This window comes from Saimiri boliviensis, chromosome 4 (assembly GCF_048565385.1).
Source record: "Saimiri boliviensis isolate mSaiBol1 chromosome 4, mSaiBol1.pri, whole genome shotgun sequence".
Taxonomy (NCBI): domain Eukaryota; kingdom Metazoa; phylum Chordata; class Mammalia; order Primates; family Cebidae; genus Saimiri; species Saimiri boliviensis.
Window position 1 is genome coordinate 40,268,059 of NC_133452.1, and position 27,274 is coordinate 40,295,332.

The following is a 27,274-nucleotide window of genomic DNA, read 5'->3' on the forward strand; positions in this document are numbered from 1 at the left end:
AAAATTAGCCTGGCACAGTGGCATGCACCTGCAGTCCCAGCTACTCAGGAGGCTGAGGTGTGAGGATCACTTGAGCCTGGGAGGTTGAGGCTACAGTGAGCCATGATTGTGCCACTGTACTCCACCCTGGGCGACAGAGCAAAGAAAATTTTAAAAAATCTAAATTCTGATACAAAAAAAGAAAATAGTGAGAACTGAAAATTATGGAGGACTTAAGATTTAATAACCATATCATTAAACTGTATGAATCGTTACATATCAAACCAATAAAAGATTGTAATTGCTTAAAAATTGAATACTCACCACACCTCTTTTTTCTCAGCACCTGCTCCCCACCCTAAAAATGTTAAAACTTAAACTCACTAGAATAATCAAGTTAAAGAAACACAGAAGTTAAAGTTAAACTAACACAGAAGAGTTAATAGAGAAATGGAATATTACTTTGAGTCAGGCATGGTACTGGGTGCTTTGCATACAATGTATAACTTATTACCTCGTGATGGTAATCCTAGAAGGAAGATATTATTATCTTTATTTGTCCCTTAATTATTTTACATTTAGAAGACAAGTAACCTGCCGGAATTCATTGAATAATAATGAGAAGGCTATGGCAGGAAAAGCAGCTCTCTCTCTTTTTCCCTGGCTAGCAAGGATGAATACATCTTTGCACTTAGTAGGCTCTTAGTATTTGTTATAAAATAAATTGTAAAACTTTTAACTTTTAGTAACTTTTACAAAGATGACACCCCTTTCCCCTACACACACACAAGGAACATAAGAATAAAATTAAAACAGAAGATATAATCTGAACTCTAAAATATAATACAATTAATAAAGATAGAAAGTTCTAAAAAATTTAATTCTGACCACACAATCATAAATAATTATGATGTGCAAAAGAAGGAGAAATAGGCCTGGTGCAGTGGCTCACACCTGTAATCCCAGTACTTTGGGATGCCAAGGAAGGTGGATCACTTGAGGTCAGGAGTTCGAGACCAGCCTGACCAACATGGAGAAACCTCATCTCTACTAAAAATACAAAATTAGCTGGGCATGGTGGCGCATGCCTGTAATCTCAGCTACTCAGGAGGCTGAGGCAGGAGAATCACTTGAACCTAGGAGGCGGAAGTTGCAGTGAGCCAAGATAGCGCCATTGCACTCCAGGCTGGGTAACAAGAGTCAAACTCCATCTAAAAAAAAAAAAAAAAAAAAAAAAAAAAAAAAAAAAAAAAGAAGGGGAAATAGCAGTTGGAATTTAGAATTTAGATATCTGGGTTTTAGTGCCAACCATCACTAACGTGTGTAACCCTGGGCCATGCTGTAAGTTTGAGGGCTTTCTTTCCTCATGTCCAAGTTAAGAATTGGAATCTTTATGGTGTCTTCTAGCTCTAATGTTCTGTGATTCTTTCTAAACCAACCAATTTGGTGTGCTACTCAACTTTTTGCTTCTGTCTCATCTACTAAGTGGAATGCTCTGTTTTCGGGAAAGTTAAAACATACACTGCTGAGAGGAAATGGAAATCGAAATTAGAACAGAAGGTTATATAAAAAAAAACGAACCTTAAATGAGTAAAACTCTCCATTCCCAGATGGGCAAGTATCTTTATTTTGGGAAAAAAGGGAAAAAGTGTGATCTCTAAATACCACAGAAAAATGTGCTGGAGAGGCCCTATAAAATGAAGTTTGTGTAAGTACTTAGAAAAGTAAGGTGATCAATGGACGCCAGCAGGGCTATTCCTAAAAAACCAAACCAGCACAGGTGGGGAGACCTGACTGTAGATGTTTAGTGATAGATGAGAAGGTCAATGAGGTTCTTCTTGATTGGATAAGGTACCCAATTAAGAATCAGTAGCCTGACTTATCTATTAAAAACATTAAAACATTTTTAGGTGCATTAATAGAAATGATAACAATTAAGGGAGTGAGGGGTACCACTGTCCCCTGAAATGATGACTTTCTTTTGAGTAGCAGGTGCCATACTTTGAAAAGAATGTTTCACATTTGAGAATACTGATCCTGGAGGGGATAACAATCAGAAATAAGGTAATACAAAGAATACCTGAGCTAGTGAAATGTTTAGGCTAGGGAAAAAGAAGACTTCACTATTTTCAAAGTCTTGAAGGGATGTTAGACAGAGAACACACAAATGTAGTATGTTTGCCTATAGAAACATAATCATTACATAGAAGTTTTAGGAACTCAGTTTTACTTCAATATAACCAATGACTTTCTAACAACTAGAGCCTGCCTCATCATAACAGTGGAAAATACTGTCAACGAAGTGTTCAAGCAAAGGCTGTAAGTATCATATACAAGGAATTCATGCATTAAGATGGTGAGTAGACCAGATGATCTTTAGGGCTCTTGCCAATTCTTGTTTATAATTTTAAGTTAGTCAGTTAGAAATTAGGCTCTGTTTTCTTCTAGAAACATTTTTAGAAGAGGACATTAGGATCCAAAATCAAAAAAGTTTATTCGACTCATGATATTTCTTAATTCTTCAGTTGAAAACACATTCTTGAGTCTGGGAAACACATGATTTTAAGGTATAAAATCATGAGGAAGAAGAGGAGGATCATTAACCTTACCTTTGCTAAGCAAAGATTCTAGCCTGTGGTCGAATTATGAAAGAGCTGAGGAAAGATTCTGAAATTCATGTGACTGATCTCAGGAATGCCTTAGGATGAAATCAACTTCTGGAACGAATCCCCACCTGACTGATGGCTTTCCACGTGCTAGCTGTGTGATTTTAGGTTTTTTTTTTGTGTATATATGAAATATAGTACTTCCAGTAATATAAATAAACGTAAATAAAACAATTAATAGTGTGGGGATCAAATGAAATAACAGATATGAAATGCCTGGCAGAGTACTGGACACCTACTAGTTATTCACTAAATGCAGGGATTCCTTAGAGTGTCTATGTGGGGATGATTTTTCCAGTTTTCAAAGAACTTCCACATACATTATCCTGTTTGATTTTTCATAATAACAGTATATGGTAGGCAAGGGAGGTGAAATATCCATATTTTACAAAGGATGAAAGGATGCTTGGAGTAAATAACCAGTTTTCTTGAATGATGGTTATTTGGCCTCTCATTTAATACTATTTCTAGTGCAAGGAGCACATTGCTCAACTAATTCCATCATAAATCTAAGGAAGAGAAGGAGATATTCAAGAGTTTTCAAGATCTGCACTCAAGACAACATGTTCTACCCATTACTGGCATGGATTAACTACAACACACGAGCTCTAAAGAGAGTAGTGAGAGTGACCATCTTTGTCGTATTGGTGGGAAGAATGTAAATTGGCATGGCCTGTGGAAGAAGCAATTCACATATGTGTATTGAAAACCTTATACATCATATTCATCTTTTGGCTTATAATTCCCTATCTACTTATCTATTTTAAGAATAACTGGAAATAATGAAAAAGTTTGATGCATAGAGGTACCCATCAGAGTACAGTTTCTGATAGTGAAAAACTGGAAACACTCTCAATAGCTTACCATGATCTATTAAAAGTAGAATAAATTGGAAAGGCTGAGTGTTCCAGAGATAAGGAGGCAGACTTTGGAGTCAGACTTACCAGAGTAAAATTCTTACTCTGCCTTTTATTAGTGGTGTGAGTGGGTTGGTTACTTAAGATAACTAATTCTTATTAACTCAACTAAAAATAAAATGACAATTTACATTTTACAGAGCTACTACGAGAATTACATATAATATCGAATGAAAATTGTTTAGCCCTGGGCTGGTACATAATAAGCCCTTCAAAGTACTAACTATTATCATTACCATATAGTAGATATGCCATTTATTAAATGTTCAGTATATGTGAGTCATTGAACAAACATTATTTTTTAAAACTCTGATATTAAGTATTTGATGTCTGTGCTGTTAATATCGTCATTTGACAGATGAGGAAACAGAAATAGTCTATGGCCATACCCACCCTGAAAGCGTCTGATCTTTTCTGATCCTGGGAGCTAAGCAGGGTTAGGCCTGGTTAGTACTTGGATGGGAAACTGAGAAACAGATTGGCTAGGACGCTTTCCCAAATTCACACAGATGGTCAGTTACAGTGCTGGGATTTGAACACCAGAAGTCTGACTTGAGCCCGTGCTGTAATCAAGGCTAAATGACCTTCAATACTATAAAATAGTGGTGTGTCTCTGTGTGTATATATACTTAACGTAAACTCATATTAGACATCCACATTTATATGATGTTTAGAAACAGTTTAGGTGTATTACTAGTTTCTAAAACAGGGCACCAAATTGTATATGAGGTAGGACATCTACTATGCAGATAAAAGGGACTGAAAATCAGCCTGGTTGCCTCTGTAGTGGTATTATAGGTGGCTTTTGTTCTCGATTGTGGATGTTTCTGTGTTTTCCAACATTTTAACTGAAAATGTACTATTTTGTAAACAAAATTAAAGGAAGAAATATAGGTAAGTTATCCAATGAAGATGTGAGAATAGATTTTGATAGATAGGGCATATGTTCTTCAATGGGAATAGCAGAGTATACTAGATTTCCTGAATAATCTTCCTGCTGAAATGACTCAGAATGCTAAGTAAAAATTAGAAAGCAATGGGGATAATATAAACACTTACACGTGCCAGAACAGGGGTGGGCGTAGGAAAGGCTGGAGTGGGCACTGGCTCAGGCTGGATAACCATTTCAGCTGGAGCTGCTCCATCTTCATCTTCACGGAGTTTCTGATGGGCACAGCGACCAATGTCAGCATTTTTGAAGGATACAGGCTGTGCAAAGTCCATGGGGCTGATAGATAGAATATAATAAAATAAGATTTTTTTCATTTTCATTTTTTTTTTGCTTCCTTACAATTAAGCCCGATCCCCACCGTCCTTTTCAAGTCCATCAGTGTGCTTTGCTCAATCTCAGTCGAAGATCCTCATTGTTTTCCTCCTCCCCTGCATGGCTGTAGACAGTGCGATGCCAATAATGATAAAAATAAATGATTAGTAGTAGTAAAAAGGAGATCCACTTACACAGAGTTAATAACAAGATTCCACACACAGCCTTCAAAAGGAGGAATATTTCTGAGTGGGGAAGGTTGAAATTCAGGCGGAGCACCCCCAACAAAAAGCTTTTTGACTTCAATAGGCTGTTCAACTGTCAGGTTTTGCATGTATCTTTTGTTTTCATCGACTTGAACTGTAAAGATGCTGGTAAAATATTAAAAGTCAACAAGCATAAATCACATCTCATTCAACACAGTTGGAAATCAAACTCTTTCCTGCCACCCTTCACCCCTCTCTCTCATAGATTTTAAGGGAGCCAAAATTGGATGGTCGGGAATTCTACACTAAGCCAATGTTGTTGTTTCTTAAGATCTTGTCCCATGACTCCCTCATTCGCTCTTCCTGAAAGTTTACTGAAACCAGGTCATGGCGCGCTGCAACATGAGCCTCTGGTAGAGATGACAACAGCACTGTGCAGCCCAACACGTGAGCCTGTGAGAACTGAGGCTTCTGTACCGTGCAGTAATGTCTAATTGTACAAGGATCGGCAGCGTTAGCATTGCATGGGGTCTTTCTTGGGTTGTGCTGGCTATTTTCTTCTTGCTAGGGAACAAACGGTTCTCCTGAGAGCTTAAATTGTTGAAATCAACAGCAAGCACTTAAAACACATTTTATAAAGAATGTAGCTGATGGCTTTTGAATAGAAGAGGCAGGCAAGAACACTCTGCTAATTGTTCCTTGCAATGATGTTCCTTAGTGGCTGTTTCATTAATTTCCCTAATTTGCTTACGAGAGATAACTCACACACCACTAATTGAGAAGCTCATGCTACTTATTTACAGTAATCCTTGGATCCCTGGGCCAAGAATCAGAAGGAGACAAAGAGTTCTGATGAAAATGACCAAAGGCATTTTCTCTTTTGTTCCAGAAGCAAGTTTTGAGTTTCAGTCTGGACAGCCATCGTGGTGCTGTTAGTAATAAGCGTTAGTCACTAACCTGAGGATCATGGATGAATTACTGAAAACTTACTTCATATCTGGAGAGAAAACCAAAGTACTTGGAGGGGGAAACCTCAGTCCTAAAGCACCCTCTTGCTTTGTTTTATAAAGAAGAAAAACCACATGTGAAACTGGAAAAAAACAATAAGCCCGGGTAAAGATGCTCTGAATTGGCACTTTACAAGTAAGAGAATTCAAAAGTGAAAGAAAGAGACAAAAAATGGATTTTGCTTTGGCGCAAAATTTCGCTGCTAGTGGAGTGAAGAAAGGACCGGTAAAATTTAGTTTCAAAGAGAAAATAGGGGGCAATGACATACGTTGAGGTTTCTTTCTTTACCAAAGGGTGGAAAAATGTGTTGGCAAAACACAGAGGTTCAGCTTCCTTGCTGAGTGTCAGTAGTTTTATGAGACGAGAATTTCAGAAAACCACTCACTTCCGGGTATATGTGACTCACGGAGAAGCCCCTCTCTTACACTTTTTCCCCCTTTGGCTGAAAGTAGCCTCTTAGCAACATGATAGCACAGTCCTCCTAAGGGTTTTAATGGGGGGTGTAAGCCTCTGTTAAAGATTGTCCAAGGAGAGTTAAGTCTCTGCTCTTGATTACAATTTGTAAAAGCTAGAGGCCTTCCTCTTTCTGGTGCAGCCTCTTTCTGTTGTCTGGTTCTACCACAAGGGCCATCATAGAGGGCCCCCAAACTTCTGTAAAACTAGTTCACAGGGTGGTGATGGAGAATGAGCATGGGGTTTCAGGAGGAACATACTGGAATTAAGTACCAGTGTGAAAGCTTACTAGCTGTGTGACCTTGGGCAAGCTATTTGATCATGCTCAGGTTCATTTCATTCATTTATAAGACGGAGATAAAAATACCTACTTCAAACAGTGGAAAATATTAATTAAGGGATTGCCCTGAGGTGGTATTACTTAATAAAGCCATTCCTAGAAAACGATAGCTAAATCCTGCTCATCTTTAACTTTTAGGAACATCAAATCTAGATCATTTATTTAGTTTTTATTTAGGAGGACATTACCAACATGTCCATTATGATTCTGGTGTGTTTTCCATTTTTTAAAAAAGTATTTATTTAAGAGCTTTTTACTGAGGCCTACTATGTGCAAACGTTACATTAAACTTTGTATTACTTTAGTGTTGTAATAGGCCAGTTTTATTTATTTACTTTTTTACAGTGTCAATGGCTGATTCTTAGAGTTTCATAATTACTTGATTACTTACACCCTATTTCTTATTTGTTTGGAATATGGGTTTAAGATTTTTTTCAAGCCATATCAATTGGATTGCATATGTGGAAGAAGATATTACTAGAAATAAGTGCCCTAACATTTGTAGTTTACCTGATAAATAAAATCTAATCTTTTTTTCTGTTTGAACATACTTTGGATGTTAAGAAAGAAAATATTTAGATTGCAGTGTTCCAATCATGATCTCATTCAGGAAACCCCAAATGACTCCTAAAATATCTCAACCTACTTCATTATCTTTAGCCTATTTCTGTACTTGTGTGAAGAAAGCTTTCCCAGAAGAAAAACTCAGCTCAGTTGCTTGTCCTGTTTGTCTACATAACTACTTCAGGCTGTCTTAGAGTTTGATGCTTTTGTCCAGTTAGAAGTGCTGGCCACCAAGGTGGACTCCAGGAGAAGGGTCAGAGGACACAGCAGTTACAGAAGGCAGAGATCACTGTAGTGCCAAGAAATTAGACGCCAAAGTGACTGAAGGTAGATTTCCCCAGATGAAGGGGTGGAAAGCAGAGAGAATGAGGGAGGAGAAATAAAGAGAGGCAGAGGGTGAGGAAGAAGCAGCTTCTTGAGAAGTTTGGCCCACCAATTTGGTAAAAATCCAATTATTTTATGAGGCAGTATTAAAGCTATCATTTTGTCCAGGGTTTTAGGAAAAGAAATGATGATTGACATGCATGATCTGAAAAGTGTTGGGATAAAGCAGTTATCTCCAAATTAATAATCACATATCATAATCAACATTAAGTAATATAAATCTTTAGGGTCACACAAAAAACATAAGAATAATCTATTGGCTGTGCATAGACAGAGGTTTTTAAGTCAAATATAACTCATTTAATACCTGGCCCTGTTACTCGTAGTGTATGATTTTGGGCAAGTTAGTTAATATTTTCTCATCTGTGATGAAAGGATATTATCACAGATCTCACATACATTTAGAACAATTAAAACAAACCACCTTTGTTTAGTATATGACACAAATCATGCCATAGAATAGGCATATAAAGCATTAAAAATGTTTCTGGGTGAAGTTCTGATGGTCATGCATGATCTCCGGTTAATCAGTTAAATGTGGCACTAGCTTATAGAGTAGATTGCATTTTAACCTTAGAGTGCCGAGTGAACCATTATGGCTGCAAATGTGTTCTTGTTTTGGCACAGAGTTCAGTGACTACACACTAATATGTCTAATACATTATCCTTTAATTAACAATGAATGGCAAAACTGTTTGTTTATATGGCCAATTAACTGAATGATCAGTTTCCAGTGATATACTATACACGGAGCTTAATCAAATCAAGGTTGGACTGATGGTCAACAGCTGTGAAGTTGGCATAACAAAGTGCCCTTCTTGAAGAAGCATGTGTTAAAAGGACACCTTGGTATAACAGGGTAATGTATTTCGAATTTCAGAATTCTTTCTCAACAAAATGACACATTTTGAGTGATTTTTGGTCAACGAATTTCTCAAATCTGCAGTTACTTATTGAAATTCTTTAAAGTTAAAGTTGTTTTTCTTTTTTCTGAGACAGGGTCTTGCCCTGTCGCCCAGGCTGGAGTGCAGTGGTATGATCTTGGCTCACTGCAACCTCCGCCCTACTGGGTTTAAGCAATTCTCCTGCCTCAGTCTCCAGAGTAGTTGTGATTACAAGACCTTGCCACCACGTCTGGCTAATTTTTTTGTATTTTTCATAGAGATGGGGTTTCACCATGTTGGCCAGGCTGTTCTCGAACTCCTGAACTTGTGATCCACCTGGCTTGGCCTCTCAAAGTGCTGGGATTACAGGCACGAGCCACCATGCCTGGCTAAAATCTAAATCTTTAAAAAAGTCCTTTCCACAATGAAAAGGATTAAAGTTTGTCAAAGGGCCTAACATGTAATCCAGAAGACATGTAAAACCAGTATTTTAAAGCATTCTAAGATTCAAATGAGAGCATTCAGTTTTTATTTCTCCTCAGAGACCAGACTACAATATCTGGCTACTAGATTAGTAAACGTTTTTAGGTTGTCCAAATACTGATCCCTCATTTGTCTTAATAATGATCTCTAAACATCTCAGTAGCCATTCTGCATGAATGTTTGGTATCAGTTCAGCCTACAGCCTAATCCTCTAAATAATAATAATAAAAATCTAAGGAAAGCTTTGTTATTTACTTAGAAGGTAAGAAATCTTTATTATTTATCTAAATGTTTTCCACGAGAGGATAATTAGTAAATGTAGGTCTTTCACTAGAGGATAGTATCTGCTTGCTTGAACTACTGCTACATATTCATACTTGTTGCATTTAAAAGTATTCTCTGTGTTTTGAGGTCTCATCAAATTGAATTTCCAGTTCTTTCTATGCCTTCAGTCTGATAAATGGCTTGCTGGCTTGGAGGTCTAAAGCCCCTGAAGTCTCTGGGCTTCTGTTTCCTTTTTCTCTAATTGTCATTCTAAACTAATTATCTCTCTGAGTTGTCATACAATATTTTGATGAAAAATACAGATGACTTTCCTAATACAGTAAGCATTAAGTATTGCAGTATTCTAAAGAAAGTCATCAGTTTGTGCATGAGTAAAGCCAATTCCCTGGCCCCTAGTGCTGGCTGGGGGCAAGCATTCTGGGAGATTTGTAGAAAGGTGGCCAGTCTCAGGGATGCAGTCATTTTCCTCCCTTCCCTTGATTCTGTTCCCTCAGGAAGCCAGTCTGTGGGTCCCCTGGAAACCTTGGGAAGGGGGACAGGGACAAGATGTGCACTTAATAGGCTCAGTAGGTCCTGTGGCTGCTGCCACACTCTGTGTCTGTGACAGCTAAGCAGCTGCCATAACGGCTTTGGAACCCGAATGAGATAGCAGCCACCAAAGACTGCTGGCTCCAGTTGAGCTGTTTGTGCATTTTGCTGTGTGCATACCTTATTTGAGGAGGTCCTGTTTGATAGGGGCAGGAGGGATTTTTCTTATCTACAGCTTCAGAAGATGCATTTGGTTTTTTTAAAGGTAGAGATAATGGCACAGGATAAAAATGCTAAGGGTAGAACTCTTGAGGGATCAGGCAAATGAGGTTCCCGAAGTATGAAGAGTAAAGAGGGAATTAAGCTACTGTGTCCTTTTGCAATGCATAGTAGGTCCACACACAGAGGTTCAGGCAGATACTGATGGATACTGATGCTAGCAAAGGCAGTTCACCTGAGTTACAATAATAAATATTCTAATGCTGTTGTTACCCTCTAGTTCGCTCTACATGAACGGAATGTTCTCTTCCATCATGAAACAGATTCGGCTCTGGTCTGATGACAATTTTCCTCATTGTTCGTGCCCCTGTGGAGAGATGCACTTCCAGACGGCCCTTGTTGAGGAATATCGCATAATAGGCCTGCAAACAGCAAGTGGTTATTGAAGATTAAACAGAAGCCTCATTTATGACTTAGCTTTAGAGATTCCCTGGCAGAACCACAGGTTCATCTGCTCTGATATCTTACCTGACAAATTAAGACTTTATTTTCTTAAACGGTTTTGAAAACAGCTAGAAATATCTTTCTAGCCATTTACCATTTTTGCTTGTGAGATGATCTGGAAAGTGGTATATTAACATAGCAGTTCTCTGCAAAGCAGATCTGTGATGCTGAAAGTAACAGCTGTGCTCGTATTGGTCCTCTCACTTACAAAACGCATCAGGAGACAAAGGGTGTCGACAAAATCCCTCTCCCTTATATTCACAAGTGGACAGCTAGCTTCTGAGAATCAGGCCTGACTCTCAACCTCATGGCATTTTGGGTATTTAGACTTCAGTTTGTTCTCTGAGCTGGTGGAATAGATTGTTATCACAAACATGTAACCTGCCTCCCACGTTTGGAAAGAAGGAAGATAATTTTTCATCCACAAACATGCCTGCTTTCTTCTTGCTACTGTTACTATAGCAACCAGAACGGTTTTGCTATCCCATCATGAACCCCAGGGAGCCTGAATGCAGTCCTTGTCCCCAGAGCTGATGCCACGTGCTCTCCCTTTCTTATGGAGTAGGGCGCACGTGCCACACCGTGATGGCTCAGCTCTCCATGAGTCATCTACGGTGGTAGAAACAATTTCCATCAAGCATCATCATGTTCCAATAATTTACTAAATCGTGTATGTAGTTACGTGTCCACCACAAAACGTTTTGAGGATCTGGATAAGGGCTCGCCATCTGTCAAAGGGAAATCACAAACTACTCACTCAATTAAAAATTCCTTAGCTCATGGATTGTTTGAGATTTTATACCCATTTAGTTGAACAGAATCACAAATAACTCTAAGGGTATCAAAACTGTTATCAAAACATGTCAATTTAACCAGCACTGAATCTAAATCTATGTCTGTCTAACAGGCATACACTATTTAACATTGTTACCTCCTTCAGATACCATTTAACTATGATGTTTTATAAATTAGATATGAGTATTAAGATGTTAAAACATTAAAATGCCATTTTAACTTACTTTATACTATAGTACTTAGTGTTTTCTTATTGTAATTGTTTTAATAGGAATCTGTTTTATTTTAAGCACTATCCTGAAAGCTGGTGATTCACATTCATTTCTTTTGTCTTGAGGAGGAGAAACCTGGAGCCAGTAGGTAGTGTTTAAATATCTGTCAATGTTGAAGGAATTAAATATCTTTTAGTGGAAATCTATTTCAGAATATTAGATCTGGTCTTCTTATTATAACTAGCTTATCATTTTAAATAGTGAGAAAAAGGTTTATTTTTCAAGATAAAGGCAAAAAATTAAGTGGGCATTTGTATATTATATTTATTTTGTGCTTATTATGTGTAGGATGAAATGAAATAACACTCCTCTCACTCTACTCTTCAAAAATATTTTTATTATGACTATTTGATATATTCTTCACAATATAAGTGATATGTAAACAATGAAGCTGTGTTAACACTGTACCATAAAATGAATACCTGTAAATCTACCACCAAATTTCAGAAACAATACCATTGCATCTCTTATGAATTTCTTTCTAATACTATCTTCCTGTTTCTCCATCTTGAGGTAACCACAAATGTGAATTTTATTATTAACTTAGTTTTAAAAAATATTTTTGAAATTCATGTATCTGTAAACAATATGTGGTTTAGTGCTACCTGTAAAAGAAATCTACAAAAATGGTATCATATCTCATTTTTCATTTTTTATTTATTTTCTATTTATTAAGTTGTTATGTTTAGTTATAATTTATTCCTTTTTATTATTGCTTGATCTCATTACTCAAAAGTGCCACAGTTTGCCTCTCTGTTCTTCAGCTGACGAACATTTGGGTTGTTTCCAGTTTCTCTGCTATTACAAAGAATATTCTATAAACATTCTTGTACATGTCTTATTATGCACATGTGCAAAAATTTGGGTCTATACCCAGGAGTGGAATTGCTAGCTTATAGAGATTATGCACATGTTCAGTTTTACAAGTTAGTGCCAAATAGTTTTCCAAAGTGGCTTTTGAAATTTACTTTTTCTACCAGCAGTGATCAAGAGCACGCTTTGATTTATATCTTTCCAATAAGTTTTCTTTCTAATACTGTATCAACCAGTATGATTTTGGTATCCCACTGTAAACTGCAGTGAGCTTTTCCCCTTTTGGGGACAAGGACCATATTCCTTGTAGATTATATGTACTGTACATTTCCAGACTGAGGCTTGTGTTTTGTGCTGTTTGGTGGCCAAAGAGTTTAATTTTAAAGAAGTTCCACCTATAATCTTGTTTTGTTCAATCAAGCCTTCCTTTCTTTCCCTAAAGTCAAAAGTTATCCTTGCACATTTTCTTCTAAGAATTTTAATGGTTTTTGCCCTTCCATATTTAAGACTTTTAATTCATTGTGAATTAATTTTTTTGGTTTGATATGAAAAAGAAATTTAGTTTCATCTTTTCCATATGAATACCAATGGCCCTGAAATCATTCACTGAACAGTTCACTGTTTTTTTTTTTTTTTTTTAAATAAAATACAATGGCACTTATTGTCAAATGTTGTTTCCATCTATGCTTGTGTATTTTCAGGGTTCTCAATTATTTCCTATTTGCACAGTCATACATAAATCAACATGATAGTTCCACAATACAAAACTCTAGCTTCTAATGTGCTGATATCTGGTGGAATAGACCCACTACAATATTCTTTTAGGAATTTCATCTTTGATATAAATTTTAGAATAAGCTTGTCAGGATTCACAGAAAGATAAAGTGGTAATTAATTAATTAATTGATTAATTAATTTGGAGATGGAGTCTTGCTCTGTTGCCCAGGTTGGAGTGCAGTGGCATGATCTCAGTTCCCTGCAGCCTCTGTCTCCCAGGTTTCAGTGATTCTCCTGTCTCAGCCTCCCGAGTAGCTAGGATTACAGGTATACACCACCATGGCCAGCTCATTTTTGTATCTTTAGTGGAGATGGGATTTCACCATGTTTGCCAGGCTGGTCTCGTACTCCTGACCTCAGGTGATCCACGTGCCTTGGCCTCCCAAAGTGCTGGGATTACAGGCATGAACCACCATGCCCAGCCAAATGATATGTTTATTAAAATTGAATCTACATACCACTTTGGGGAAAAGTGACATTTTAAATATTGAGTCTTTAATATCTTCATTAACATGTTGACTATAACAATTTATTGACTATAATTATTGAGAAATACTTTGATATCTTTCAATGAAATCTTATAATTTTCTCCATATGGGCTTTATGTCTATTTTTTTATAATACTTCTTAAATCATATATTTGGTTTTATTCTTGTTCTTGTGCTATATTTACTTGTTCTTTTCTTACTATGCTAGCTAAGATCAGTGCAGTTAAAATAGTCATCCTTTTCTTGGGCTTGGTTTTATAGCAAATGCTTATAATTTTTTAAATCAGGAATACTTGTTATAGTTTTTTTATAGATGGCTAATGAAGTTTTCTCCTCTTAGTTTACTTAAGTATTTTTTTTAATAATGAGTGACTGTTAAATTTTACCAAATGTTTTTATCATCTACTGAAAAGATTATACGATTTTTAGTTTTTCTAATATTAAACCACTTCTGCATTCCTGAAATAGTCCAAGTTACTTCTGGTTATATATCTTTGGGCTCCATTTGCAAATATTTTGTGTGGGCTTTTTATTTTGTAGAAAAATAAATAAGATTTGTTACATGATATTATTGATCACTACATGTTACATGCTAAAATGGATTTTAAAAACATATAATCACAAATACCATGACCTGGTTTACAAGGGTATGTGCATATTTAACAACATATTTGTAATTCTATTCTTTTGATTATGGCAGACTAAGTAATTTCTATGAACGCTTTCACTGAGAAAAACTAAATTAAACAGAAAATTACATTTTAAAAAATGTGATTGAAGATATTAAAGAATACCAAGGCAATAAGAGGTATGATGCTTAAATCTGGGCAGTTGAAGGATTGCTTTTAATGGAATCAAATGGGGATATAAATACTAAAGTTTATATCCTTGCAAAATTGATACTGTTTTTTAAAAAAATTTTTTTGAGACAGGGTCTCACTCTGTCATCCAGGCTAGAGTGTGATGGGGTGAATAGTTGAATAGCAGTCATCAATAGCTGGGACCACAGTCATGTGCCACCATGCCCAGTTAATTAAAAAATATATTTTTTAGAGACAGGATCTTGTCATGTTGCTCAGTCTAGTTTCACACTCCTGGGCTCAGGTGATCCTCCTGCCTTGGCCTCCAAAAGTGCTGGGTTTACAGACATGGGCCACTGTACCTGGCTGGTTGATATTCTTTAGGCCTTAACATCCTTGAATGCTATTGGGCTATAGTTGTCCATGTCTGTGTTGGTTGTGATCTACTTGCTCTCTCCCAGCTCCATTCTCTGCCCTTCTTTGTGTCCAGTGAGGACGGGATGGGTCAGGCCCAACAGACTGTGTCACTTCAGCTAATGCAACTGGGAAAATGATCTTAGAGGAATTATTTAAATTTAAGGGACCGTAGCTGAATATCTACAGATCTGATAAGGAATTGGACTTGGAGACAATAGAAATTAAAATAATGTGAATATATTTTCAGCTGTCCTCTTTACATATGCATATGTTAAACCCATATGAAACATAGGTGCAAATATGAGTGTGACTTTGCACCTGCAATTGACCAACAGGAACATCCTAGAGAGGACAATTGTCCTGGGGAGATGATTCGAGAGAAATAGGAGGCCAGCATGGAAAAATGGAATGTTCAGTCCCTGCTAGCTGAGGTGACAGCAGAAATAAAGGAAAGCAAGTTAACTGTTTTATATAAGCACGAGGGAAGATGCGTCATGAACTAGGTGTGAGGGTACCTGTCCCGTCTGCCTTCGTTTTCTCCTGCGTGGTGCTGGTGTCCCTCCACTTCCTAAAAGAATGATGCCGGACTCATTCTTGGTGCTGAAGGACAGGTTAATTTCTGTTCCTACATCAATTGGCACAGGAGAGAGCTCCACAAAACCAGGCTTAGGAAAGCTGACTGTGTAAACGTTCTGCGAGCAAAGGAAGAGTAGAAACCATTAGAAATGAAAATTTAAATAAATTCTCCACCTCATTCACCCTTCTCAACGCGTTTAATGTGATTATGAAATATATCGTAGTTTTAGAAAGCAGGAAAACCCACAGTTACCTGGAGAGCTTAAAAGCAGTTGAAGAAATATTACTTATAGTTATATAATAACTTCAAATCTTCTGAGCAGTTTGGGTTAAAATCACAATTATAGCCTCTACTTTTATTCTAGAACTTTTGGTTTTAAATATGAAAGATTATCACTGTTAGATATGTTTTTCTGTCTGTTTAAACCAAAGATTTAAGCCAAACTGACACAGGCAGATATATATGTCTATCAATCTCCCTAAGTTTCCCTTGTAAACACTATAACTAATATCTCTTGAACAAACCCTATCAATTAATTGTTTATGTCTTACAGATGGGTATGACCATTATCTGTCTGCATTTTCTTTTCTCAGTGATAAGACAGAAGCCTTAAAAATTAATAAACCAAACACCGTATAGTCTAGTTTTTTTCTCAGAATTAAAGTAATACCATTGTCGTTGCTGAGTATAAAATTAAAACAGTTACATTTCAAGTAGAACTCTAAAAAAGGTGCAAAAGGGAGAAAATTAGCTCCCCATCCCAATCTCAATGCTGTGCAGAAGCATTCTACATTCCTTTCTTTCTTTCTTTCTTTCTTTCTTTCTTTCTTTCTTTCTTTCTTTCTTTCTTTCTTTCTTTCTTTCTTTCTTTCTTTCTTTTTCTTTTTCTTTCTTTCTTTTCCTTCTGTCCTTCTTTCCTTCCCTTCTCTCTCTCTTCTTTCTCTCCTTCCTTCCTTCCTTCCCTTCTTTCTCAGCCTTGCCCCCATCCTCTCTCCTCCTCTCTATATTTAAAATAAATCTGATAGACATGTTTATTTCTAATGTGTTTTTTTTCTTATATATGTGGAGGATATCACTCTGTCAGTAAATGTAGATCATCACTTTTTTTTTTAATTTTGAAAGCATTCTTTATAGGTCTATTTAATTATGTATTTCACATCATGGATGTTTATGGATATTTGCATTGTACATAGTATGTTTTCCTGAGATTCATTTAGGTCCAGAAATGGAATATACAGAATAAAACAATGAAAAGGATAACAAGCAGATAAATTATAACATTCTAAAATTTAAGTTTAACATTATAAAATTTATTACTTTACTTTGTAATCATCTTTATCCTCTGCTTTCTTTATAACTTTTTTTAGAGTTGATGCTTCTTTTTTTATTGCATTTTAGGTTTAGGGGTACATATGAAGAACATGTAAGACTGTTGCATAGGTACACACATGGCAGTGTGATTTGCTGCCTTCATCCCCTTCACCTATATCAGGCATTTCTCCCCATGCTATCTTTCCCCACCTCCCCAACCCCCATCCCTCCCCCATTTCTCCCCAACAGACCCCAGCGTGTGGTGCTCCCCTCCCTGTGTCCATATGTTCTCATTGTTCAACACACGCCTATGAGTGAGAACATGCAGTGTTTGATTTTCTGCTCTTGTGTCAGTTTGCTGAGAACGATGGCTTTCAGGTTCATCCATGTCCCTACAAAGGACACAAACTCATCGTTTTTGATGGCTGCATAATATTCCATAGTGTATATGTACCACATTTTCCCTGTCCAGTCTATCATCGATGGGCATTTGGGTTCGTTCCAGGTCTTTGCTATTGTAAACAGTGCTGCAATGAACATTCGTGTACATGTGTCCTTATAGTAGAACGATTTATAATCCTTTGGATATATACCCAGTAATGGGATTGCTGGGTCAAATGGAATTTCTATTTCTAGGTCCATCACTTTTAACGGCAGGAGGACTTTCTACTCTATGAATGTCCTAGCATTTATTTAAGCAAGCCCACATAGTTAGGAATTGAAAGTGCTTAAAGTATTCATTTTTAAAGTCCTAGATTTTGTTGGAGTAAAAGCAAGGACTTCTTTAATGTAGGCAATTTTCCTCCCACAGTATTTCAAGATCAGTTAAATGACACAAGAGTTGGTAAAATATATAATCTGTTTTCTATTCCAATTTTCAAACCTTGGAGTTTTAGATAGTTCATACAAAACTACTGTGCAGACTTTTCAGTATCTATCCACATCAAATTTCTGCCTCATATCTTAGTTGCAAAATAACTTCTGGTTACTGAAAAGTGCCTTTATGGAATCATAATTTCCACGTGCAGAGGCTATTCATTTTCTGGACAGTTTCCGTCTTTGTGTATATATCTTTTGAATGTGAATGAGAGTTAGGCTTTGAAAATTAAAACTCGCAGTAAAACTTTCTTTAAGAAGCCAGTATGGGTCCTTAAGAGTTTTCATTCTTAATGTATTTTCTTTTTATTATTCCCAGACTTCTCAGAGTGGGTGTCTATGGCCTATTCCAAACTGGGACCTGTAGGTATGAGCAATGAAGACCCTGAAAGTTCTGTTCCAGTCTTTAAACCTCATCATTCAAGTGCTGGACTCACTTTTTCCTTCACTCACATTTTCCCTTCATTTCCCTGAATTCTATTGGAGTGGTTTAAGATAATTTTAATTAGAAGCAGCAGCCAAAATGAATACTTATATTACAGTAGGATAATTAAAAATGTATGAGAATGATATATTTAATATTTTCATTTTAAAAACAAGTTCATCACTATTGAGTTTCTATAAAATTCTGGCTAATATTTGTTGTTGACTATTGACTCTTGGTTATAGATATTTTAAGAGCAGAGCTATGACCTGGATCCTTCTCACATATGGGTCGGTGTCAACTGAAGAAATAGTGCAAAATAGTTAAATGAAAATAGGGGAATGCTAGGATGCTTTAGCATCAAATAAGAGATGCTGAGGATATCCGCTAACAAAGGACTTCGCAGCATGTCAAACACAAGTCTTTGCAGAGTTGGATGTCACAGGTCCCAGTCTATGTTATTTCACAGACAAGGGAGCTAGACTTCGAGGTTGTGGACAACATGCTCTGTGCTAATGGTTACCGTGTAAATTACCACTTGCTGTAAACTTGAATGGTTCCAGGAAAAAATGTTAGGTTGCTAATAAAGTTATATGCAACACAATAAAGGTAAAATAAATCTAAAATGGATGCCAAAAATGAGGAAAAAGGAAAAGTAGAGTTGGAAATAAAGAGAGAAACAGAAAAGAGATTAATATTAATGATACGGGCTATGAAGAGTATACATTTGGAAAATTGGATCACAATTCTGAGACGTCATAATACCATTTCTATCATTGTAATTTAGAGAATACGTTAATCTTGCTTTATCGTTTAAGAGTAGGATGAGTAGAAATCTAAAATATATCAACAAAAGACTGATCCTTGTAGAAGCAGCCATACTAAGTAAGTGAAATCTGACATAAATGTATTTAGAGAATCATCAAAAACAGACCAACCTCCAGAGTACATCCTTTGGTAACACCAACATAATCGGGACTACTGAGTATATTGTACGGAGTTCTTGAAATTTCAATATCTTTGAGGCAGCCGGAATATTTCTTCAAATTTACTTCTGGCCTATTGAATAGTCAAATAGAAAGCAAAAACAATATCATTAGGGTGATGGTAGTGTAGTCTCTGACTACTGGAAGGAAGCCTTATGGGGCAGACACATGCAGGCACATGTCTATCAAGCTGTGCACACGTATACACAGCAAACTCTGGTTTCCATTATCTACTGGTTGATCTAATTGGATGTTAATACTAGCTTGTAGAAGGAGTCTTTTTGTAGTTCTTCTTCTCCGTTTAACAATAATCTCACCCACGGCGTTTAAACATGAGGTACAGGAATTAACTGACTTCTTATTAATGCTTTTTATGTGTAATGAATTAAGTTTTCTTTTTTTTTCACCAAAGAGAACATAACTGCATAGGCGGCATAAATAAACTATATGCCAAAAAATTTATATTGCTCAAAAGTTAGAAAAAAATCTGAAAATGTTTATTTTGAAAAATATTTTTTAAACTGAGGCTTTTTTCCTGGGAGATAGCTGAAAAATAATATTACATATTTCTTTAAGGCTTTTAAGTAAAATAAAGTCTAAGAAACACTGTTTTGGATTAAATAATCTAAAAGCAGATGTTTAAAAATTAAGTTTAGTGATCGGACATAGTGGTTCATGCCTGTAATCCCTGCATTTTGGGAGGCTGAAGAGGGAGGATCACTTGAGGCCAGGAGTTCAAGACCAGCCTGAGCAACACACTGAGACCCTGTCTTTGTCCCCCACCCCAAAAATAAATTAACTGGGCATGTTGGTATGTGTCTAGACTCCCAGCTACTTGGAGATGCTGAGGAGGGAGGATCTTATGAGCCCAGGAGGCTGAGGCTGCAGTGAGTTATGACCATGCCACTGCACCCCAGCCTGGGTAACAGAGTGAGGTCCCTGTCTCAAAATTTAAAAAAAGATTTTTTTTATAGATTAGTTTATTTTATGAATTGACACCAAATCTGTAATCTATATTAGAACAATAACAAAATAAAGCAACCAAATGCAAAAACCCATACATTTCATTTTTCAATCAAATTGAAAAGTGACTTTTATACTCAAAATACACTTGAACGTTTACCTTTGCACACTACTTCATAAAATGGGGCAAATGTGCCAGCAGATTAGAAAATCAAGTCCTTGCCCTTGAGTCCAGATGTTGTAAGTGATCTGAGTTCTCCAGGACTCAGTGTTGTATGTGAAATGGGCATGATAATAATCATCATAGTGTCTACATGATCAAGATGTGCAGGTTTACTAAATTAAGGAACAGCCTTGCACACAGTAATTGTTCAAAGAACAAAGGTTAGCAGAATGTCAGTGATGTTGATACTTCCTTAATTATAACAGCACTGTCCCACAGAACTTTCTGTGATGATGATTGATTGTCTATTCTGCACTGTCCAAATCAGTAGTTACTAGTCACATGTGGCTATTGGGACTTGAAATGTAGCTTGTCCCAATGAGAAACTGAATATTTATTGCTATTTAATTGTATTTAATTTATAGTTAAATAGCTACTGTGACTTGTGGCTACTATACTGAACAGTGAAAGTATATAGGAGTAAAAAAGATAATTCTTTATGTGGCGTTAATCAGCATTGGCATCAATATGTTATACTTGATAGGGTGATGATTAATTCTCTCCTCATTGTCCCATGATGCCAAGTTCCCTTTTTTATCTTAATGAAAAACACGTGGCATGAGGAAAAACAGGTTGAGAAACAAATTAGACCTTGGCAGTGTATATCAGGTGACTTACTTCATGTCAGGTATCTGTCTGTTTCCACCCCCTACTCCTTTCTGGAACTTCTTTATTTTCATTGACAATTTTTTCTTGTTCCCAGGGTTTTGTTTTTGTTCAGTCAGTATGTTATTATAAAGAACTTGCCCAACTGGAAGGCGAGAATCTCATTTATATTTTTCTTGTATAATGCAAAGGAAATGGTGAACTTCCTTAACAGTGTTCACTTGCTTCTATATTTTCCTTTATGGAAAGACTGACTTATCACAATTTTTTTTTCAGAGGTCTTGTTAATAAAGTAAATCATACCTACAAGTTATGTAGTTAATTGTTTCGTGGAAATACAAAGAACCATTCCACAATATGATTTAGTAACCTCAATATTAGGACAATCACAGGGGATAGTCACGTAAGGTGACTGGACTCATTGGTAACCACCAGTCTGTTTCTTGAGGGTCACCACTCAAAGGCAAAATGACAAAGCTATGGAGTGCTCTCCAACATATATTTCCATGAAAGCCAGCCTTTGCTTTTTAGCCATCTCAGCAAACGTAGCACAACTGGTGGTCTGAAAACAGTATCATGATAAAACACATGGTTTGTTTTTTTCCCTACTTTCATTTCTGTATATTCTATTCCTTCTATTAAAAATCTAGTCTTGGTTTTAAAAATATCTTGGATCAGTTCGGCTTTATTATCTTCTTTCCAGAAATTTGGCACAGCTGGGCTCTGACATGCCAAAACACCAGGCTTTAGCTCCAGCCAGAGCATACCAGCCCTGCATGTCTCTGGGATTTGGTTAGCCATTTATGGAGGTTTGCTGCTCACAGCTTTTATGCTAATGCAAGTAAGAATTAAAATATTCCTGAGAAGCTAAGAGAACTATCTCATACTTCTTTACTATTCATGCAAATACTTATTTTAAATATAGTATTTCCAGAGATTCCTTCATCTGGCACTGTAGCTAGTTTTAAATAAACATGTCAATAGATAAACAACTTTGACAAGAGGTGCAAAGGCTGTGTAAATGTTTGCATATCTGCAGGCCTGCAAAAAGCAAGAAGGCAGTGGTAAGCATGTGAGAGCACAGTTTAATTCTTCAGCAGACAGCATGGTACTAGGGAGGCCAGAGCCCAGGGTTCAACCCAAGAGACCACTTTACTGTGCTCCCCAGAACTAGACTGTGTACCAGAAATGGACCAGCTGCCTTTTGAGTGTGTGCTGCTAGTCACCAGGGGCACTGTGCGCAGATGGTGGAACAAGTGAGCAGAGCAAATCTATCATCTTTGCTGGTGAGACAACTTAACTTGCAGCCCAGTTGGTGGTGGATAAGCAGCAGAATGTTGGCCAGCAAGGGGCAGCATGAGAACTCTCACAGAATGCATGGCTTGCTCATGAAACATACTGCGAACAAAGCTGCACTGGTGTTGCTCTGCTTCTGCACGACTGCTTTATCTAAGAAGCCACATTTACCCAACCCATGCACTGGAAGAAGGCATGCATAAATTTAAATTTTACCTTGCTTTCATACTAGGTAACGGGAAAGAGAAAAAAAAATAAAACGATTTACTTTTAATTACATTTTCGTTTAATAAAACAATAAGCTTTAATCATAAATCTTTTAAAAAATCATTTCACAGGGATCTACAAAGGAAAGAAATGCAGAAGCCCCAACAGAACTAAAAATAGACACATGCCCTTGACTGCAGTGAAATTAGAACCGAAATATGACCACAGCTCACACTATTATCTTGGAAAATTTTTATTTTGAAATATGAATTTAAAGTACTTGTTCTTATCAATCTAATAAGTGGGGAAAATGTGCAATGTCAGTCTTCTGTACTATTCATGAATGGCTTATAAACATTGCCTCTCAAAGAGCTTGAGCTTAACAATGCATATAAAAATAATTTATGTTTGCCACATCTTTTGCACTTTGTCGTATTGAGAACCTGTCTGCAGGCAAAATAACAGGTAACTATGAATGTTTGATTTCTTTATCAATCACAAATATACCTCTAAAGGTTGTTTTGAAATAATATGCCACAGTATAGAAATATACTGTAATTATGTAATGCTGTACCATGAAAGTAAAAACATTTTGGTGCTATTCATTTAACACACACAGATTTTACAGATTTTAACAGATTTTCCAGACTTTAACAGATACATCCTTATAGATAATTCCTAAAAATCACTTTATGATAATTAAAATCTTCACTAGAATAAATGAAGCTAGATTTGAATAATCTTAGTTTGGCTGTATTTAATTCACTCAATAATATATAGTTAATGATCTTGTAAAGTAAATCTTGGATTTGAACAACCACTGGATTCCTAGTGTTTAGTATGGAGCCTGTCACACAGTAGATACTCAAGAAACATTTGCTTAATGACTAGTCATCTGGTAAATGAATTTCTAGGTAATAACTGTGGTACTATTCAAATCTGATTTGTAATGTTTTTCTGACTTGACACTTTAAATCTATTCCTTTTCTAATAGAAACACATTACAATGAATGAAGATCAATTTATTTACACTATGAAGCTCATGAGATAATTAGACAGTTGCTTCATCTATGAGTTCATCTATGAGTTTAGATTTGGGGAGCAGAAATTTTAGCCTGCACACTAGCTGTCATAGAATGAGACAACTTTCACTGCTCATTTGGGAAATATGAAAATAACTGATCAACATACTTTTCAGATACTCTGGGGTTTTGCAAAACATAATCTGTCTTTTTGGAGTAGAAACACCTAGACAGAACTTTCATATCCTTTAAAAAGTACCAAACTAATTAAGCAAAATGAGAAATTAAAAACATGGTAGTCTGTAGTAAACTCTTATAGTTTAACCAAATCAATTAATCCCATTATAATTAGAGTTTAGTTAACATTTATTGAGCACTAAGTACCATCCATATAGACGATCTTCTGTTTTATAATGAGCAGTAAATTAGCTAAGTGGCATGTGAGATTTTTCTGACATTTTTTGTTACTTTATTTTTTTGAACTAAATTAGGAAGCAAATGTGTCTCCCTGTACTGCTAGCTAAAATGCATATGTGAAATTAAGAAAAAAATGTTGGCATGGGCATGAGAACAGCCAATATAGTTCTTGTATTAGGCATATGGGAAAGCTCCAATATGCCATTATGATGCTAATGCTAGGCAATAAAATAGGTTATACTCATAGTATCCTGGAATACTGACTAATTTTCAGAACACTAAGCAATGTCAGAGTGCCATTATCTCCGGTGAATGTATAAGGAGAACAGCGATTACAAGATCCACATTCAACTCTGGCCTCTACCTTTTCAGCAGGTGCATATAAAGGAAAGAGCAACTCCAATCCATTTCTTCAACATAGATGTCAAATTAGTCCTTTAGTTTCTAAATCCTGGTGTTCTAACATGCAACATGATTTTTTTTTTAATCAGGCCTTTCTGTAACCAGGGGTTATATGACATTTCTATTGTAATCAAACTTCAGAACTCTAGTGAACACAGTGGTCATTTAATTAAAACTTAATCCTTAGCTTTACATATAAACTAAATTACCTCAAGTTTCTCAGCGTTGGCAGGCCACCAAAATATATTTTGTCATCTGCTTTCAAGTCAAGACCAAAGTTGTTTCCAGAAGATGAGGTTGCTATGTTCTCCTCCTGATTGGTATCTATATCTACAATTGATATATTGGCTGTAAAGGAGATAGAAAGTTTAACATTTTATTTGAGTGGTATCAACCACAACTATATCATCACTAATACTTCAAGACAAATTTGGTTTAATTCTAGAATTCACATTAACTTTCTCAAGCATTTGTACTATATTTAGCAATTTGATAATTACAGAAACAAAAACATCAATAAAATACACGATTAAACTATCCCACAAAGAGCATGAAAATAATAGCTTGAACACCAATGAAGGCAAACCAATGAAGATAAAAGAGATAAATTTAAATGGACATCAAAGATCCATTTGATGTAGTTTTCTATAATCTACATAAGTAGCTAGAAAATAAAGGAAGATTAAAACATGCTAAATAAGAGATATCTAATTAGGAATCAGATAATTAATTAGAAACACGCTGGCTCTTTCTGTAAGTTTCACTATCCACAGCAACTACTGGGATTTAGACTCATCTGCAAAGTGTTACTGTTGTAAAATATGGTTGTACATGGAAGTGGAAGGGGATGTTGTACAGGGAAGTGGTGGGATCCAGGCCCACTGTAAATTACATTTTAGACTGGGATGCTAAGCGTTGTGACAGAGGTACACTCCTCATGCCTTATGGCTTTTCTCTTGGGTCTCTCAAAGTATTTTTAATGTGATGGAGATAAGAATCTGGAAATAGAAAGAAATAAGGAAAGAAGAGGCACATCTCTGTTCAAACTGCATTGTTCAGAATGCAGGGGATCTCGTTGATCCCTCTCACTATTGCCCCCTTCTTAGGGGTCAAGCTAGGTTATTTCTGAATTACATACTTTTCCATATTTCCTTAGACTCAGCCTTTAACTACTTCATATGCACCTTTGATGCATATTGACATCAGTTCCTTAAGATGATAGATTTGGCCTCTAAATCTTTGCTTGATGTAGGATCTGAATTAGCAAGCATTTGAAAATGGGCATTTGAATCAATGGGTTATAAGGGAATTTCCAAGTATTTATTCTTTAGGATGCTAGTTCTTGTAAGTTCCTGGCTCAAATAAATATGACAAATACTGGGTTATAAAAAGGTAAACGTTTATCTCCTTAATTTTGTGGCTGACCAGATCTTTCAGCATGCTAACATGCAATGCAATGCTCCAAGAGAAGGACAGAGAGCAAAAAGTATCTCTCAAATTCATTTGACCATGAAATATTATTATTTTCATTCAACCCATCATCTTTTAGAATCAGCATTCTTCGAAAAACACAGAGAAACATCAAATTCCAAAATTCTCTTGAAGTTTATAGCCCTTTTATTTCAAAAAAATATATCTTCAATAAAGTCAAATACAATGCCTTATTTAAAAAGGACCAAAATCAAATACACAAACCAATAAACACCTCAAACTAGACTTTTGTGAAAACAAGAAAAACACCTAAAAGAATAATTGTCCTATTAAATATAGTTAGCAAGTTAAGATTTTAGAATGGGATTAGTTTCACACACATATTTTATTATTTTTGTATACATAATTAGTTTCATATACATATATCTCCTTGACTGGACTGGTGGCTAAAAGAAAATAGATTTATAAAACTGTTTTCAAGACTTTTTCATGCATATTTCTTTTTATCTAGATCAGCAAAGACATTTTCATATGGGGCTGTTGACTGGAAGATGAAAATAGTCTCTTTCTGCAGACCTGGTTGGTATTTTAATGGTGTCTGAAAATGAGATTCTGCCTCTCTATCACAGGCAAGCCAGTGACTGAAGGTAGTTTTCCTCCTTATCCAAGAATGAATGTATGCATTTTTAGAAATCATTCTAAGAAAAAATGATTAAAGAGCATAAACACAATTGAATTGAAATTCACTGGCCCAAGTGGTAACTTTGGCAGAGAGACAGGTTGGCATATTTCTACTGACTTAAAGGAAGGGCTTTACCGTGTCCTTCATGAGTGATAGCAATGAAATGGGTTCTACCAGGAAATGCTAATACTTGCTCTTATTTCTTGTCCTATTTCTTTTCTTTACAGAATAGAAAAGTAGGCTATTAACACAAAATTTTAGTTGATGAGTTCAGATGTGATTTATAAGTAGGTAGGGAAATAAGGGTTTTATTAAATAATAGACACAGAGTAGGGGCTTAACAAATAATTTATAATCAATTCTGAGTTGTTGTAAGCTAACGTTTTTTAACTTTGGTTATTCGTTTTTCCTCTTTCTTGATCCACTGGAAATCTAACTGAGTGTTCTCAACTTTGATTCCATATCAATGCATTTGGGGGATAGGGCACACTTCTATCAGTGACTGTGGTTCTACAACTAACTCAAGAAACACAGGGAACACCCTCCTGAAGGACTGTACTTGAATTTCAAGGGACAGTGCTTTTACCAACTAGCTGAGAATAATTCATGTAAAACAAGCTATCTGGTCAGTGAAAATGAGCAACGACCCACATTGCTGGAGCCTTATTTCAATTCCTCTCCCACTACTACTCTGTGACTCTGGTCTTGCTAAAAGTCCATAGAGACCTCCCTATATCCAAACTCAGTGGACTCCTTTGAATCTTTATCTTCATCCATGTTTATGCAGTATTTAATGCTGTTATCA

At 36.2% G+C, this 27,274-nt stretch overlaps 1 protein-coding gene across 7 annotated transcripts in view; it reads right to left on the reverse strand.

Annotated features, from left to right (window-relative positions):
* LAMA2 (laminin subunit alpha 2) overlaps positions 1–27,274 on the reverse strand; it is a 625,652-nt gene that overhangs the window by 19,480 nt on the left and 578,898 nt on the right. For 5 of the 7 annotated variants that reach the window (XM_074397493.1, XM_074397490.1, XM_074397492.1 and 2 more), the window contains 7 exons: positions 24,566–24,704; positions 22,525–22,536; positions 19,173–19,293; positions 15,562–15,738; positions 10,454–10,602; positions 5,021–5,197; positions 4,622–4,790 (listed from right to left, as the gene is read on the reverse strand). In XM_074397493.1, coding sequence (XP_074253594.1) covers positions 4,622–4,790; positions 5,021–5,197; positions 10,454–10,602; positions 15,562–15,738; positions 19,173–19,293; positions 22,525–22,536; positions 24,566–24,704 — 944 coding nt within the window. The remainder of the gene's footprint in view (positions 1–4,621; positions 4,791–5,020; positions 5,198–10,453; positions 10,603–15,561; positions 15,739–19,172; positions 19,294–22,524; positions 22,537–24,565; positions 24,705–27,274) is intronic. The other 2 variants (XM_074397494.1, XM_074397489.1) reach the window with 1 other exon arrangement.